General features: G+C 34.7%; 1 protein-coding gene across 1 annotated transcript in view; it reads left to right on the top strand.

Moving 5' to 3' along the window:
* Positions 1 to 19,845, top strand: part of myo1d (myosin 1D) — a 157,427-nt gene that overhangs the window by 58,669 nt on the left and 78,913 nt on the right. Inside the window, 5 exon segments of the mRNA NM_001423964.3 lie at positions 814 to 888; positions 971 to 1,103; positions 2,384 to 2,550; positions 4,439 to 4,646; positions 19,557 to 19,780. Of these exon segments, the coding sequence (NP_001410893.2) occupies positions 814 to 888; positions 971 to 1,103; positions 2,384 to 2,550; positions 4,439 to 4,646; positions 19,557 to 19,780 (807 nt within the window).

Raw genomic sequence — 19,845 nt, 5'->3', positions numbered from 1 at the left:
TAAGTCCTAAATGCTGTAATTAATAAGCCCTGTTAGTAACCCACAGGAAGCTTAACTAAGTGGAAAGAAATCTAGTCCTTCCCTTGGGCACAGATCTGGTTTGAAAAGGATGGGTAAATAAACATTTGAGTGACGCACATGCTGCGAATGATGTAAAGGCTGGTTGCAAAAACACGTTTATTCCGAATGCAGATGCAGTTCTTACTTGAGCGGTTTGCAATTGCAGGCTCAGTTATATCCTAAAGCGTTGTAAAGAGAGAAATTGTAGAAAAAATTTAGCTAAAATTATATGCACAATATAGTATATTCTAAATTAAGGAGCTAGAGATTTCTGTGAGTCCTCTTTTCCAAGGAGACTGCCACAACTCTTATATTTAGATCTGTGTTAAAGGTGAAGTGTGTTCTTTTTGATGGTAAAGTAATGTATTCAGTTCAAGCCAGCTGTAAGTTAGCTATTTGTAGTTTCATTACCTTGAGAAATATAAATGCAGTCTTTGTGCACTGACAAAGCGTACTCGATTTCTATGAGCTTTTCAGCCAGACCAGCAACAGCATCATGAAACTCCATTCATTTTCCCCAAAGGGAAATGGATTTTTTGAAATAGCTACTAAACCTTTGTAGACTGCCCTGTTGCAAGCTCTGATGTTGTTAATTGATTGTATATGCTTTAGTTGGACCCACTCATTTGCATTAATTCAGCTTATTTTTTAAAAAAATATGTGTTTAATAATTCACTAGCCTTTAAAGAGTTTGCCATTTTCAAATTATATACCTGCTTGTCTATTATAGTCAATGTGGTTGTTTCATTTCAGTTACTCCGTTGTGGGCTTCATTGACAAGAACAAGGACACCTTATTTCAGGACTTCAAGAGGTTACTTTACAACAGGTCTGTATTATCATACAATAATACAGTGCCTCCATTCTTATTTACATACCTGCCATACCTACATAACTTTTATGTTTCACAGCTCAAACCCTGTGCTTAAGGCCATGTGGCCGGAGGGCAAGCTGAGCATTACAGAGGTCACCAAACGCCCCCTGACTGCTGCCACGCTGTTCAAAAACTCCATGATATCTCTGGTGGAGAAGCTGGCCAGCAAGGCAAGTTTATTTGAAAAAGTTTTGTGTATACTATGATTAGTGTCAGACGGTATCTGTGGACATTTTTTGCTATTTCTGCTGAAAATTTTGTAAAAAATCTGCAGATTTCTGCTGAAGGGTTTTAGGATTATCATAACTAAAAACTTAATATATGAAATAAAAACTAATAAATTTGTAACTTTTATTTAATGTTTACAATGCATATCCAATTAGATCTACTTATTTGGTAAATAAAGCAAGTCTCTTATAATATATCTACTAAAAGACAGAAAATATTACTTTTCAAACTGTATTGTTAATAAATCAAATTAACATTTTAATATTACTATTATTATTTTACAATAATGTTTGAATAAATATACCTTTACACAAATTTACACTAGTAAATACATAGATTCAAAGATGGGCTAAAAATCTAAAGAAATCTGCAGATTTCTGTGCGTGCAGATTCTGTGTGGGCCTAACTATGATCTTGTTTGTTTTGCATTAAAAGGCTACATTACCCATGATACTTCTTCAGAGAAATCTCCACCAATCAAAAAGTCACAACCAGCAGTTTCTAAATTAGTTTCCACTAAAAGTAGTTTCTATATAAGTTCTAAATTCGTCCAAGATTAGGTTACTTTTATGTAAGTAGAACATTAAAGAAGATTTTTGAAGAAGAAAACTAGCCCTTGCTGATTCACAAAACGCAAGAACAGCTGCTGGTGTTTTGAGAGTCAAATAAACAAACAGGCAAAACTAAATTAATACCCTTGGCTTCAGATAATACATTGAATATAATGATATACAAGCATATTCACCTGTTAGCTGATGAAGTTTATAAGTTCCATCATCATGTCAGCTTTTTAATACTCTTTTTGAGCAGTGGGGTTCCATGTAAAAAGCTACATTACCCATGATACTTCTTCAGAGAAATCTCCACCAATCAAAAAGTCACAACCAGCGGATTATGCCAAAATACCATAATGCATAAAAAAATTTGCATATTTTGCAATAAATGCTAAACTTAATGCTTTTATATATAAAATCTACATTTTATACACAACAGTCTTATATTTATCCCATATTTAGCCAATGCAGTGCCTTCTCTCAGTAAAGTCATTAAGTACACAGTTTTTTACAATTGTACTTTTGTTAGAATTAAAAATACTTTTAATAAGTTTGTATAGATTCACCTTGTAGCCAGTTTTTGTACATGGAAAATACTTCCAGATCCACAGTTGGGAGCATTTTCTGATGCTTAATTATTTACCACTGCCTTTTTTTGGTTTATATAGGAGCCATACTATGTGCGTTGCATTAAGCCAAATGATGTGAAGTCACCACTGCTCTTTGAGCATGAGCGCTGCAAGCACCAAGTGGAGTACTTGGGCCTTTTGGAGAATGTCCGGGTGCGGCGTGCTGGTTTTGCTAATCGTCAGACCTACCCAAGGTTCCTTCAGAGGTGAGCATCTGAAGGCCGCGGTATACTTCAAGCTTAAGCACTTTTTTTATTCCTTGTTTGAGGCCAAAAAGAAGTTCGATAAATTTGTGTAACAATATACTGTTTTTGAACCTTCTGACACCATGCAGTTTACTGGGTCGGGTTTTAAATGTGTCTGCTAAACACAACAATAATGGTGGCTGAGAGAGGAGTGCAGCTTGATAAACATCTGGAATAGGATCAATAGTATCTGTATGCAGCCTTTATGACGTAAGCTCTCAGCGATCCAATGTCTCACACACAATGCACTCAATGGAGCTAGTGACGTCACTGGGAAGGGTAGAGTTAGGGGTGGGGTTAGGTGAGCCCATTAAATTGCAGGCAACTCGGAGTCCATCTGCATTTGCAGATTCTGCATCCAGACCCTTCTCTGCAAACTGTCTTCTAACTGAGAAGTAAGCATGTATAAAGCAAGTCACATTGCTTTATATTTGCAGTGGACAGACACTGAATAAAACAATGTGTAGGACTTTGTCAGATGTGGTGCAACGTTTTTATCTGGTTTGTGAAACCCTCAGTCTTTTCACGAGTGATTGTACAGTTGCGAATACATCTGTAGTCATGTTGGCAACTTGGTGTTGTTGTTGTGCTGGATGTTTTGCTCATGTATGACTCTGTGTGGATATGAAGCAGGTCAAAGAAGGCGGAGTTTCATAATAATCCCACTGATTGTGTAATTGTCACAGACTAATGGTAGCTCAAAGGTGTTTGGGACCAAAACAAACTACCCTAAACATTTTGCTATTGTGAGTTGTTTTGAACTGTCGGAACAAACTCTAAAAGATCTTCGTTTTCACTGGATTTTGGTGAAATGTTGTTCTAAACCTGTATGAGTTGTCTTCTCTGTTAAACACAAACAATCATTTGAAGAATAAGTGTTGCCTTTTTTCATTCTATTGAAACCAGTGGCATCTGGAGATACTGCATTATTAACCCTCTGAATGCTGTATTATTCAACATAATTTTTAAAAGAACAGAACTCATAAAAGAGTGAAGGGGGCATAAAAGTTAAATAAATACAGATTTTTGGGGCCAAACTATTCCTTTAATCATTTAAAAATGACATTCATGTACATGCTCAGCTCATGAATGAATGCATCTTGTGACAGCTTGTGTCAGACTGTTGCATCTTTGGTTCATAGCAACATCTGAAACCACAGATTGATCAATCAGATTGTGAAGGTCTTATGTAACGTCTGTTGGTGTGAAAACTGTCATCTCTTCTTCACCAAGTGTCATCAGTGCTGAATGGTTTTATGTAACAGTGACGTACAATCTGTATTTGTTCTGAGAAATATGCTTTTTATAAAGCCTTGAGAATTTGTTGAGCATTGTACTGTTGCTGACTTTACAGTGATTGTCTGTACATAACGACAAAAACCAATCAGAAATTCTGTGATGTTCCAGTTTTACTTTCTGAGTCCTCTGTATATACACTCTAAAATGCACTCGCCAAAACTCTGAGTTAATGAGATTCAACACCTGAGTTGACAAAATGTCTGTCACTGAGAGAAAGTTAGACCGATTTATATCTAATTGAGAATGCAGCGTTAACCCCACTCACAGGGTGTTCTGTGCCTCTGTCAAAGCTGCAGATGTGCTTAGAATATAATGTACTACTCAGAGGCAAGACTGGACAAATAAGTATTTAATTTTGCATCCTCACATCTCTTAAATTAGACCCATTGTGTGATATATAATGCTTAATATTGGAAAATGGGTACTTCAGACTTTTAATTATTATTTGATGAGCCACATCATTTAATGCCTGTATTGATGTGGCAAATTGCAACTGCACATTGATTGACAACCTAAAACAGCCTTTGATTCATTTTCTTCTATCTTTCAGGTATAAGATGATATCAGAGTTCACCTGGCCCAATCACGACCTTTCATCTGATAAAGAGGCGGTAAAGCGTCTGCTGCAAGGTTGTGGGTTTGAACACGATGTGGCTTACGGCAAGACCAAAGTTTTCATCCGCACACCACGAACCATCTTCAGTCTGGAAGAACAGAGAGCAGAGATGGTGAAGAGGATCGTCCTCTTCCTGCAGAAGGTGCGATATAACAAACTTTTTAAAATACTTAAAATAACTAAAATAATAACTTTATACTATCTGTTTGGGCAACTATCACCTCTTGGCAGATGCCACTGGATTTGTGATTTTGTTACCTCACGCACTGGTTTTCTGATATTTTAGGTTTGACTTAAGTCTCCAGATATGTTCATAAATACTTTTTGAGTAACTATATATTAATAAACAAGCATTTAAAAATCAAATGTCCTCCCACGAAGTGCACGGCTCCTATTAGTCATGGTGAAACTACTGAAACCTTCAAGACCAAGTGCAGATTAATAAGATTAGTCATACAGGCAGGCAATGGTCAATACAGGAGCAAAACAGGAACATACAGGTAGTCATCAAACAGGCATAAGGTCAGTACAGGCGGCAAAAAATATAAAACAAAAAGAAAAGGCTTGGGTTTAAAAGTACAGCAGGTAAAACAAATAACTAGAAACAATTGATACAACAAACAGTGACAGCAAACAAAGACTCAGATTTGAACTAGTGTATGTGTGGTGCATAAGTAATCCATATGGTCAGCGATAATGGGATTCAGCTGTGTGAGTCATCAGTGGTGAACAGCAGCTGTTTTGTGTGAAACAGCATGGGAAATGTAGTTCATTAGTGTGGTATATATAGTTCACGAGCGATCTGCCAGGAGTGCATCCCTAGTGATCATGACTCATCTAACCTCATTGAACTACTTTTCAATAGCTTAGGTTTATAAAGATTTTCAAAAAGAAGAATTTTTAAAAATAATTCTGTTACACTTGACACTTACTAATACACAAAAATATTGATTAATAAATAACAAACAAATTATTACTCTAAAAATGCAGTTTACGATTATGTTTTATCAGAATTTGTGTGTATATTTATTTATTTATTTATTTATCCATTTATTTATTTATTTATTTGTGATTATTTATTTGTACTTATTTATCCTTTATGTTACCTGGATAGTCCCATTGAGATACACGATCTCTTTTTCCAAAATGGCAGCACAAAATGTTTCCATTAAAGACAAATAAAAACATATTTTGAACACATTTTAAAGAAAGAAAAAAACTATCAATCATAACAAGTACATGTTCCCTTTAGTGTAGAGCCCAAATATAACTTCCCTGCAAAATAACACAATAACCCTAACCCTAACATATAAAAGTGGGAAGGTTAATTTCTTACAGTTATTATTACTTCAGTCTTCATTGTCATGTCAATCCTTAAGAAATGATAATATGCTGACGTGACGCTCAAACTTTTAGTGTTAATCAGTATAATATTTAATGTCTAGATACATATTATGTATTATTTTAGAACTTTATCTGTAAAACAAATTTTAGGAATGTACCGACCCCTAACCTTTGAGTGCTATAACACAGATGCCCAAACTAGGACCTGCGGGCCAAAGTTGTTCCATGGAAACTTTTTGGACTGCTATTCCATCTGGGAAGAGAGGAAGAATGATAGAGATGGTTTAGATATTGTCAATTTAAATGTAATGTAACCTTTTGCTTTATTATTAAAAGCTTAATGAAATTAAATGTTTCAATTAAATGGTGTAAATTAATCAGATTTAGTTTAAATGTACATACTGTCTCCTGACGGATAGAGTACAAATCAAGTCAAAGACAAGTTCTGCTTGACTAGTGTATTCAGCATTGTACTCTACTGTGATATAAATGTAATTGTTAATTTTTTATTTATTTATTGCAATAAGTTATCAGTTTAAATGATATACTGCATCAGTTTAAAGTAATGTTTTATAATAACATAGGAAAATACCTATGGCAACTTTATTGTAAAAGAGTTTGGTATATTTATCTTCGGCCCATGGCTCTCAATGATATTTGGTTTTTGGCACTTTATACGATAATGTTTGGGCACCCATGTGCTTTAGTATGTGATTATTTCTTAAAAATCTAAATGGGACACATCTGATTATTAGACATTAATCATATTTCGTTTATCATTCAGCTGGTTTGTGAAATATGAATTCTGATTAGGAATTTTATGCGACTCCATCACAGCACACACTTACCTAATCAGCTCAAGACATACCAAGGTGCCATATCCTCGCCACCATACATTCCTGTGATTCACTGACTCCATTAATATTCTGCAGCAGAGAAATAATAAAACAATATGGCATGTAAATCCCTCCGGCTCGCAGCATATTTTACCTGTGTCTCTGTAAACACACAGTACTTTGTGTCGTTTTGCAGGGATGTTTCTATGGTTATTCCTCCTCAGAAGAATAACAATATTTTGAATGGCAGATTTATTGACTGCCGCTGTCACACAAATGATTGCAGGCTCATAGCATGCTGCTGCATATTCCCCACCCTCACTATTCTGTCTTCGTTGACTGACGGTTTTTAAAAATCAAAGGATATATCCTGTCAGCCCCTGTCTTTGTCTGTGTGAGTGTTTTTCCCACTGCCTCCACTGCAAGGTTTTATTCGCATTTTCAAAAGATGTTTTCTTGGTTTTTAAACGCAAACTGACACAGATTCCCCCCACTTCTACATTCAGTATCAAACACTCACTATTTCTGTCTAGTAGTCTCACCGGACTGCCACATTCATGAGCAGACGCAGATATCAAAGTGAAAAATCTTTGCCCTGGCTGGATCGGAGATTGATTGTTTGATCTTTTGTATGGATTCAAAGCTGGATAAAGGTGTCATCTTGACATCAAGCTCCCAAAGGGGGACAAAAAAAACAGCATTTTTGGGAATATTGTCACTGTATTAATCACATCCTATACCTGCAGGCAATAACTGTGTGTCCCAGAAGAGCTGATATCACCTGTGTTGATCTCTAGTGAGTGACAGGCGCTAATGTGTTCTTTTACACAAAAAACAGCTTATGGTTGGCCCTAAACACTGTGTGTCGTTGGGTTTGGATCGTCTTCCTTTCACGCACAATCCTTTTATCAGCATATGGCAGACTGATCTGGCTTGTGCCAAGTCTGCCAGTTTTGCCAGCGGTTCCATCACTTGTGCCAGAATCTCCCAAAGAACCCAATTTAAAATATGCTACCGCTCGTCTGTACGAGTCTTCTGTTTGAGTCCTGCTTTTTTGTCTCTCATCTCTCAGTGCATAGCTCATGGGGATGCACTTATCTTTTCATATTTTTTTTGAGCTCGTAAACCAAAAGGGCCCCCCAATCAATTCTCAGTTTTTCTTCACCTCCCACTTTTTCTGACTGATTTCCTGTCTGTCTCACCCCAGCACTCCTTCACAGATCTTCTGCCATTTTTCTGTGCCATTGCCTTCCCCCTCCCCCTCCATTTCTAAGCCGATACGCTTTAGCGCTTCTCCCGTAGGTGATGAAAATACCCAGGATTCTCTGGTCTGCAACTCCTTTGGGCAAATGTGCTAACTTACACCGTCACTCGGTTCATCAGCAGGATGTGGCTTAAACTCAGGCAATTTGAAGCAAATCGGATCAGCTTTGACAAAACACAAACACTGAGTTGCTACATTATTCATGATAATTTCTTCCCTCCCTTTATTTAATATTTAATACGTTCAAGCCCCTGCATTCACAACACCGGACATGTTAGTTGTGGTTTCTGCTGTGAGAGATGCTCTCTGTTTATTTTATAGACTGAGTTAAATCCCACATCACTAATTTCTGAAATGATAGAACAGATTTAAAACTACCTGCCAAACACAATGTGGATGTTATCGCATTTGCTGAGGCAAACAAATGCTCAATGCACAGGGATGTTAGAGTCCCTTTATAAATCATACAGATTTTTCTTTATTATGCCTCCTCTAGTATTGTTTGCGTTTGACTTGCGTTTAATTTTCTGATCTTCTTCCTTTTGCTTGTGAACCCTGTTTTATATGAATATAATGCATCTCACACAGTCACAGTCACTTGGGGATTTTTTTCCATTTCATACTTGTCATGTCAAACTATAGGTTTTTGTGAAACGTACATCTGGTTCTGTGATGTACGATTGCAATATCCCTGTCCTGGCAGCTCAAGAGAAAACCGTTACTGGGGCATGCCATCACTGGCAAATGGGGAAATGGAAATGTACTGTATCTAATGATGGAGCTTTTACAAGTGAGTCCTTGAAAAGAGGCAGTACAGATGTGCTGAAGGTCATTCATCTGGGCAAATATAATATGTCTATATAATAGAACCCATTTCACTTATTAAGGAATTTACTGACATTACATTATTATTTTCACACACCGAATGAATTATTTGCATTTTTCCTCATTTGCAAGTTGCATTGCTAAGGCTGTGATAGGCCAGGTCAATATCACAAAACTGAACTGTGCTCGCACCAAGATAGCTCCAAAGACCCCATTTATAAATCCAGAAAATCATGAAAAACTTTACTTGCAAAAATAACAAAATTATTTTACACAATATTTTGGTTCCATTGCCTTTATCACACAAACACCAGTAATAGTCTGGTAATCAAGATGAAGTTCATTTATGTTGGAATATAGCTCTAAAATTCCATGCATGTTCAATACAAACTCAGGAGATGGAGATCAATGTCAAAAGAATTAGTACTATATTAAGTACAAATGGATAATTCAATTCAATGGATTGGTTATACAATGCTATCCAAGAGAACACATGAGGTGCTCTGCATATGCTTCCTTGGGACAAAAGAGACACACGCTATTTTTATTATTTCTGCTGCATTTTTTTTTTCCAAGATAGCTCCTTCTGCCAAATGCTTCATTAGTATGCAACATGCATCTCACTCCAAGAAGAGTTTCGATTAACATATTATTTAGCAGAACATACAAAATATTTCACATAAAGAGTAAAGAATGACTGTAATGCAAATGACTTAGCATATCTTTTGGCAATGCACACACAACATATTTCTAATAGAGAATAAAGCATTACTCTAATGAAAAAAAAAAAAGAAAGAAAAAAAGAATTCTATTTCCTTACATTTGCTAAAACATTGCAGTGTGTAAACTCTAGATATTTTTTTCAAGTGGAGATAAAGGATTTTTTTGTTTGGTAAGTGAAATTATTACAATAAATTGAATTGAGTTGAATTGTTCACTCGACCTATTTGAAAGACAGCAGTTCGTTAAAAGTTATTCTATTGACTAATTAAACCTATTTGTTCATCTGAAAGTTTGGAGTTTGATGGAGTTTGTTCATCTGTGAAGAATGGTTCCAGAAACTGTGTTAGACAAACAAAAGCTAAAAAATAAAATAAACAAGTAAATAACTGTTAAAAAATAAATAAATGTAAATAAATGTTAAATCTGAAAACATGGTCAAAGACAGAGGGCTTTTCTTTTTCTAGATTGCTTTGGAAAACACTGAGGTTGGGTTTAGGGAAGGGGGTGGGCAGGTAAATCTGTGTTTTTAAAACACCATTGGTTAGGTTTAGAGAAAAAGCAGGGTGAGGGCATCGGTCAGTTGGTCAGTCAGTTGAGTGAGAACAGCAGGTGTGAATGCCACTTGCAAGAGAAATTTGAGATCTGAAAAAGCGTGCAAAAAAAAAAAATAGCTCCTGCACTCTCAGAAATAAAGGTACACGAGCTGTCACGGTGGTGGTACCTTTTGAAATGCTACAAATTTGTAATATTAATTCCAAGGGTACATAATAGTACCTAAAAAGTACAAAAGTGTTCCTCTTAAAATTTGTAGATACTATTATATACTTTTGAGGTACCAATATGGACCCTTTAAGTACCAATGTGTACCTTTTAAAAAGGTACCACCCCAGTGACAGCTTGTGTACCTTTATTTCTAAGAGTGTTGGACGTATTTTGCTGTCTCCAGAAATGCATATTGGGGTACGTAATCAGAATGAGCCTAGATTGGTTATATAAATCTACGGCTGGTTACCAATATATTTTTAAAATATCTTCATTTATGTTCAACAGAAGAAGGAAACTGCGGTTTGGATCAAGTAAAGGCTGAGTAAACAATAACAGAATTTTCTTTTTGGGGGTGTTGCCTAATACAATTGTCAATAAGACCTAAAACTTTTTGATCTAGTACTGTTTCCACCTTCAGAGGCAGTCTGTTATTCAGATATTTCACTCCATCTATCACACACACACACACACACACACACACACACACACACACACACACACACACACACACACACACACACACACACACTCACACACACTAAAATAATGTCCTGTCTTTTTTTTTTTATGTCAAACATAACCATCCACATCCGAACGAATCACAAAATCAGAGTTATTGTAAGTTTAATTGGCTTATAAAATAAATCTGTGTTATAAGTTAAAACACTCACCATACTCAAGAATAAAAGAATAAACTTCCCACAACATAGAATGTATTGAATGTGGTGTATAATATGTATGGAAATATATAGAGTATTACCTTATTATACAGTGCAAAGTAGTGATTTCCTAGAATCAAAATACTATGAAAACATACAGATATCAAAGCAATTTCACACACTTAAGATTTGAACAACCAAACTTTTATGGCCACCTAGCAAATAACCCAGAATTCCATAGAAACCTCTTAAAACCGCAACAACCCTTGCAGCAAATATATCTGCAGTTTAGTTTTGCAAATACAAATTTAGATTAATATCAGAGCAGTCAAATGTGCAATCAGTGACAGCTGCAAAAGGAGCCTCGCTGTTATTTGGCTGAGAAAGTGGCGGCAACCTATCTACCCCAGACACACACACACACACACACACACACACACTAGTCCAACATTCTGCCAGAGGACATGGAGAAGATGGAGGCTTCCATCTTCAAGTCGATGGTTTGCCAAGCACATGGTATTGATTTATGAAAATGTCTCCTCCGTATCTTCCTCCCCCACCGTCTCATGGGGTTGTCTGCGGTTGGGATCTTTTGTGCGTGCGTTTAACACTGTCACATACCCTGACCGTGGTTCTGTCCTGCCAGTGTGTGAAATTGTGTGTGTTGAGGGATTGTGGGATTTGCCTGCCTGCCTCTCTGATTAATGATAAGTCACCTTGCATTCTGTCAGCCATCTGTAATTGTCTTTTGACACCTGATGGCACATCTGAATGGATTCTGCTCGAATTTCTTTGTCCTGTTTTCCCTTAGCCTCTTTTTTATTATTCAGTTTTATAAATCTCCTAAAAAAGCACACAGTTGCAGTCATTAAAATATGTAGATATTATCCTGTCACACTCTTTTAGCTTGAATCCAAATTTGAAAAGAAAATTAAAAAGGGTAAATGTGCTAAACAATGGGCCTTGATTGAAAGATTCGTGCTTTAATTATTTAATTCATGAGTCTTCTTTGTCTGGGTTTTCTCTGCTTTGGCTTTGATGAGTGTGTAAATCTGCGGTATTGTGCTGGGTTTGTTAAACGCTGATCAGACAAGCTGAATGGAGGGGGTGGGGTGAGTTGAGGTCCTGTTATTGGCCTGATTTACCCACATTCCCTCGGGTGTCGTCTACTACCACATCCTCTTGAAAAACAAACACAGTCCGTCTGTCCTCCCCTCTGTTTAAGCATTTCCAATGTCATCAGCATGGCAAGTGTGAATGAGCAGTTGTCCTTAACCCTCCAGATGACCATAAACACAGCTTTAACAGCTCTGACTTTTCTTGGGCAAAAATGATTTTCTCAGTCAGTATTTTTGTTTTGTTTTTCAGGATTAATAAATAAACATTTTAAGGTAACACTTTAGGCTAGGTCACAATTCACAGTATTAACAAACTATTACCTAGCACTACTAGCTAATTAAAATATAATATAATTTTATAATAAAAAGAAGTTTACCGGTAAAAATGAAAAGTTCTTGTGCATATACCCCATTATGACATAAACATGTTAACCATTTTAAAATTGATAATATTTGTATATTATTATTATATTAATTCATATAATTGTTAATATATTATTATTATAATATTATATTAAGCTTTTTTTTTTAGATTTCTTTTTATTTGTTGCAATTTTAAAATGTTATTCAACCAAATATTGCTTTCTTGAAGTGTATAGGGGTTTCCTAGTACTGGACTGTAGCTGGTAGGGCATCCGCTGCAAAATAAAAATAAAAAAACATATGCTAGGATAGTTGGTGGTTTCTTCCGCTGTGGCAACCCCTTATAAATAATGGACTAAGCTGAATATAAATATTGGGATTATATTAATATATTATATTAATATATTATTAATTAATATAAATATTATTTGATGCTTATAAATATTCAAATGAATGGAAACATGACAGCTTTTTAGAACTTTTTGACTTATTGTATTGACTGTATTGATCTTTTTTTTTTTTTAAATAGAAATAATGTAATCAGAAGGCATGGATTAAGATTCTGACGGTATGATAACCTTGGATAAAAATGTCATAGTTTCGAAGTTGTTACCTGGGGTGTGACACAGACAACTGAGTTTGGATCCAAATGCAGGTTTATTGAGGCAGTCAGACAAGCAATGGTCAACACGGGTGCAAACAGATGTATTAAGACAAACCAGAAACGTGGTCGGAGTAACAGGCTAGAGGTTGGATGGCAGGCGGCAGACAGGGACAAAAAGGCAAACTAGGCGAGGATCAAAACACAGAGAAAACAAGACAAAGGAAAAACGTTGAAATGTCACATACAGTAAACAAGACTCAGCGACTGGAGTAAGTATATTTGCTGCTTAGTCCATGACAGTCCTCCAGTGGTGCGTGTGTAATCAGTTAGAATGAGGAACTTGTGTGAGTGAGCGGAGTGCATGTATGAAGTTGTAGTCCAAAAATGGTGGATTTGTAGTCCGTAAGTGATTGTAAGTGTATTCCAGCGATCTATAGCTACAATCGCTGGTGATCATGACAGCAGTGTTGTGATTACAGCTTTAAAATATATTCTTTTTAAATGTCTGGGTAAAAAACTAAAATTTTAAGAAACATTTATAATACTTTGGAACAGTAAACATGTTAGGCTAAATCATTTAAGTGAATCATTGACTTCTGCTGTCTTCATTAGTTTCAAAAACACAGATTTCTTTAAATTTTAAGACAGCCTTTGGATATATTTTCTGCTGGAGATACTGTTGTCCTATAAAACTCCAAAAAAAAAAAAAAAAAAAAAAAAAAAAAAAAATATATATATATATATATATATATATATATATAAAATCTTACATATACGATAGGAATGGTTTAGCAGAAAATGTTGGTGTTTTTTTAAAACCTTGACTTTTCCAAACCACGGTATACCCTGAAAACATCAAATCATGCCTAGTCATCAAGTAATTTGAAGAATAACACACAAATTTAAAAATAAACCAGTACATTTAGAGATATTTCCAAGTAGTCTCTTAAGCTTTGCATAACATTTTGAACATTTGCTTTTAAATTCACATGGATTTAATGTTTGTTGATGTCCAGATTAAAAAGTTGAATCATTTTCGCCCCATTGAACAGCAACACCTTTCTACATCTGTTTAGTCTGATTGAAACAATAGCTTATGTAACGAGTAATTTTGTTATTATGTAATATGTAAATAGCTTTCGACATTAAAATTGCAAATCATCATGAGCTCATTACATCCAACTAAAGAATCAATTATCAGCTAATTTCAGTCGACCTAAGAAAAGTGCAGTTCGAGACACAATTCGGAGTGTTTAAATGATTAAAAATATTAAATAAATAAACCAAATTTGGAGTCAGCATTGTAAAAGATTTGAAATTCACCCTCCAGCTTTTTAATTAGTAAACCTAATTGAGATTATGTGATCTATAATGCATCATAATCATTAATATCAATAAGCTATTTTCTGAATTGCACTGTTTGCCTTGCAGATTGATTGACAGTTATTTTGTTAGAAATGAGGCGAGTGTACATCATGACCGTCACATCGGTTTGGTGATGCAGGAGCTCTGAGAGCAGATTTTGCTGAGTAGGACTGTGGACTCTTGCTGTTTCTTCACTCCTCTGCATTAGTCATACAGTATCGTTGTGTAATAGGTTCAGTCACGGTAGCACAGCAACTCAAACGCAACATCTTCCTTGAGGTCAGTTTTAGCACACAACCCTGGACTACACATCATGTAGAGATACTCGCCCACACTGCAGCGATTTATTTATTTATTTTTTATTGTATTTCACACTTTCAACACTAAATACAGTATAATGCATGATTGAGCCATGCAGCATTCCCATTTCTATAAAATTGGATTCTCAGTGTATGCCAATCCAAAAAATGTAAAAAAGGACAACTCTGTAACTTTGTTTTGGTAAAAAAAAAAATTCTGTAAGCATGTGAAAAAATCGGCTTGGATTGAGTCAAGTCCATTGGGATGTTAAATGAATTGTGATATATGTTTTGAACAGCAGGAATGCTGCAATCTCGTTAATGTCTTCAATAGTGACAGACAACAACAACACTGATATTTTCACCATAAGCTCCATTGTCATTCAAATCATTACCGGACCACAGAAGCAAAATGTCTGGTGCACATTGTCACATAGGCAGAAGATCTTACGACTTGTCATGTTCTTTGTTTACTGTCATTGATTTAATACGAATAAACTCTCTTTTAGAAACTTTCTGAGAAGATGTAGTTGCATAAAGATCGAGATCACTCCACACTATTAACTCGGCCAGTTTTGATCAGTTCAGTTGTAGTTTTAAATCGAAATGCTAAAAAGTGCAAAGTTGACAACAATAGAAAGCATTGTGAACATTTAGCAAATTTCTTTCTTTCTTTCTTTCTTTCTTTCTTTCTTTCTTTCTTTCTTTCTTTCTTTCTTTCTTTCTTTCTTTCTTTCTTTCTTTCTTTCTCTCTTTTCTCTTTCTTTCTTTCTTTCTTTCTTTCTCTCACGCTCTGTTTCTTTTATGCTCTCTCTTTGTCCCTTTCTAATGAGCATTTTACAAATTTGTATAGGAAATATAAATAACACAATGCTCTTATTTTATTTAATGGGAAGGTGTGTCCCAACACGTATTAAAATAAAAAACTAAAAAAAAAAATCAAAACCAAGACAAAGATTTAGTTTGTTTAAATTAAAAACAATAATTTGGGACATAAAGAGCTACAGATGGATTTGCTCTTAACTGTTTGGATTTTCAGCAGTGAAATTTAAACGGAACTGAACTGAACTGAACTTCAACTCTAAAAACTGGACTGACAGTTTATTAGAACTTCTATGTTAAAGTGCTTTGACACAAACTACACCGTAAAAGCACTAGAAATAAACTTGAATTGAAAAAAATAATTGATTATTTTATTTGTAGCATGCATTTTTTTACTTTTGATTTGAAATTTAGATTTTTTTAAAATCACATTTTAGTTTTGCCAGTTTTTTAATTTACAGTTTTTTTTTTATTCTTGCAGTTTTTTAATTTACCAAATGAACTCTTATTTTACAAAGACTTTGCAGCATTTGAGAAATAATTAAAGGGAACTTGGTCATTTCTAAATTGTCTCAAACTAATTTTGTTAAAAAATAAAAAATAAATAAAAATAAAAATACATAAAAATATCCTATTGTAGGATCAGTGTTGTGTATCGTATCAAATCGTCAGCTGAGTGATTCTTTGCATTCTTACTCACAATAGCAGATGGTAAGTTATAACTAGGCCCCATACCCAGATTTCCACAGATTTTTAGACCACTGAGTCATATTTATTTGCTTGTGTAAATTTGTTTAAAATTATATTTATTCAGTTTTTAATAATTTATATTTATATTAATTTCAGTAATATTATTGACCAACATAAAAATGTTTACATTATTTATCTACATTACAGTTTCTAAAGTAATATTTTTAGTCTTTTAGTAGATATATTATATAAGAGACTTGCTTTGTTTACCAAAAAAGTGCCTCTAATTGGATTTCCATTGTAAACATTAAAGTTTAAAAGGTATTATTTTTTATGTCAAATATTAAGTTTTAGTTGTGATACTCCCTAAATCGTTCAGCATAAATCCGCAAACTTTTTACTAAATTCTCAGCAGAAATAGCAAAAAATGTCAGCAGATTCTGTTTGGCCCTAGTTATGATGTGTGTACCAAAAACAAAACATTATAAACATTCAGCAGTTGATGCACTAATGAACATACAGTAGGAGTCTGCATAGTCTTCTGACATTCGAGCTGGACATTGTGGTTAAATTTCATTTTTAAAGGAACTCTGAAAACCGACTGACACAGTTTCAATTTATACTAGAACTTCTATGTTTAGCTGCTTTGGCACAATCTACATTGTAAAAGCGCTATAGAAATAAAGATGACTTAAATTGAAACATAGTAAAGAATTTCTAGAAATATTAGAGTGATATATATTTTACACTAGGCTAGTCTAGACAAGTTTCACCAAAAAGGAAAATGACACTGGAGTTGACGTCTTTGGAAAACACATGAAGTTGAACCACTTGTTTTTATGGCATATTTGCCAGACATAAGGCTCCTTTCACTTCTTTCTATTTGAGTCAACGTAAAGTGCATTCAGCATATGGTGGGGATTTTTACTGAGTCCTGAGCCACTCAAACAGCTCCCCAGAGGTCCATTATCATCTATTATTAACGTCTAAGGCAAGGCTTACACCCTCACAAATGTACTTTGGGTGCCACAGATCAGATTATATGTATTATTAGAGAGTCCAGCTACTGTACAGTAAGTGCCATACATGAGCAGATGTGTTATATATGGCTCCATGGTTTAGTATATCTACCAGGGGGATTCTCATTTACACAAAAACAAGATAAACAGTTCTATGTTTAGAGTTGAGGAGGAACTGAAATAATATTATATTGCTGGTTGCTAAAAATACATATCTGTATTCACTTACAGCTGTTTTTAAAAAGATTTGATCTGTTTTCGATACATTTTGCAAATCTTTTTGTCTGAAACATCATAAATGCCATGTTTGTATATTAAGGTTAATTTTACTGTCAAATGTTGTCAGAAAAGTACAAATACAGTAAAGGTAATGATGCAATTATGTACAAAACATGTTTTAGAAATCTTTAGTTACAAAAATTAATTGATACATTGATATTTTGTCTTAATGTTAATTGAATTATTATTCATTGCATTGAACTGTTAAATAGTATTAATAAAGCCAGAAATTCAAATTGTGTGTAAAAGATGCAAATTAAAATGAATCATTTAGTAAGTAATAAAGACATTACAAAAATATGCTGGTTTTTGCCTTTTATCTAAAATGTTAAATATTTATTTTTTCATAAGATCGTTATTTTACTTTGTAATAGCATAAATATTTGAAAGACATTATTTCAATGTTGAGTTTCTATTGTCAAAACATTTTATTTAGTACATTTTAAGCAAATGTCTCTACACTGTAAAAATGCAGGGCTTCACACAATTCCTTCATGTTGTGCCAAAACAAATCGATGAATGTATTACATGTATATTCTTTTTACAAATTGATTGAACACAAAAAAACTAAGTTGTCCCAAAAAAACCCTTATGAATTGTGTTGTTTCAGCTCATTTAAATTAATCGTTGGAACAAGCAGCAAAAGTAATGTTTTGGGTGTATATATTGCACATTACTGTATATTAACATTTCAGTTTAGTCAAAAAATGTTTTTAGAGTATCTGCAGTATTGTTAAAAGTAATACAATTGTTTACAGAAGATTTTCAAGGTTAGATTCACTGCAAATAAAAAAAAATAGTAAGTAAAACAAATATTATTGAAATATATTTTTTACATTTATAAATGTAACTTTTTTTTTTCTTGTTAGATATATAGTTTAGACCAGTGTTTCTCAACTACGTTTCTGGAGGACCACTAACATGTTTTGGATGAGTCCTTTGTCTATCACACCCATTACAGGGCTATTTCTCAATTCCAAGAACACAGAGAACGGACTTGCGTTCTTGTGAAGAGCGGTCTTGCCAGGTCACCTCGGAAGAACAAACTTGGGAGGCCGTGATAACAGAGAATGCGTCCTCTGAGAAATGAGATGGTGCGTTCTTCCTGACGTGACCTGCATGCATTTTAATGAAAAATTATTTAAACATAACAGCATTCATTTAATGATTTATTGTTTTTCCCACTTTTCACAATATATACTTTGCATTAAGACCTTACAAATATACTTTGCACAATACAAATCAAACAGATTTCGCTTATCTACCCTTAATGTGTTTATACCTTTAAAAGGATTTTTATGGTAATGTTTGCTTTCACCGTCTCATTTGGGGAAACTCCTGAGATAAATAAGTTATATCTCTAAACGTTAATAATAAATCCATATAAAATGCCATGCTTCCCACCTCCTCCATTCAGCCACTATGACTTCTGGGACTTCTCAAGCTAGTTTTGTGTTCAAGTCTGCATTGGTGCATCTTCGAAACCAAGAGGACATCCTGGATCTTTCCTGGATGTCATACGTTCTTGCGGTCTTGAATTTTGGAACTGAACTTTGGCAGTTGATGATGTCGTTACATGAGAGCACGAGAACACTAAAGAACGCATATTCAGAAACAACCCAGGTCTTTTGGTCTCTGCTAATGAGCTGATGATCTGAATCCGGTGTGTTTGGTTAAGGAGACATGGAAAATGTGATGAACGTGGTTGAGAAACACAGGTTCAAATAATTTTTCAGTAAAATAGCATTTACATTTGTGTAAAAAAAGGAATAGTAACTAAAGCAAAAGTTGCTGAAATGTAGATTTTGATTGTCTTTCATCTAAAACTTTACAATTCTTGAGTTTTATTGGGGACAATGTAAATGTTTTATGTTCAGTTCACTTAAGTTTGTAAAAACAATTAAGTTTACTTATTCGGTTTGTGGTGGGACAATGTGAAGGAATTGTGTGGAACATTTTTTTTTACAGTGTTCCATGTGTCTCAACTAACACAGTATTATAATTATCTGCATATTGTAAAATTTTAATTACTCAGCAATTTTAATCTCGCTCTTTCTCCTCTCACTGTGTGTTTCAGGTTTGGCGTGGTACTCTGGCCAGAATGCGTTACCGCCGCATGCGTGCCGCGCTCATCATTATCCGGGCATACAGACGATACAAGGTGAAGTCGTACATCCGTGAGGTTATCCGACGCTTCAAAAACGTCCGCGACATGAAGGACCACGGAAAACATGTGAAGTGGCCCACACCCCCTAAAGTCTTGCGCAAGTTTGAGGAGGCACTGAGGAGCATCTATAACAGGTGGGCATCTATGATGGTGGGTAGACTCTATGTGACTCATGGAACAGTCATATATGAGTCCAGAT

Source organism: Danio rerio, chromosome 12 (assembly GCF_052040795.2).
Source record: "Danio rerio strain M-AB ecotype USA chromosome 12, GRCz13ab, whole genome shotgun sequence".
In the NCBI taxonomy this organism is placed as follows: domain Eukaryota; kingdom Metazoa; phylum Chordata; class Actinopteri; order Cypriniformes; family Danionidae; genus Danio; species Danio rerio.
This window is presented reverse-complemented; position numbering and strand designations above follow the sequence as displayed.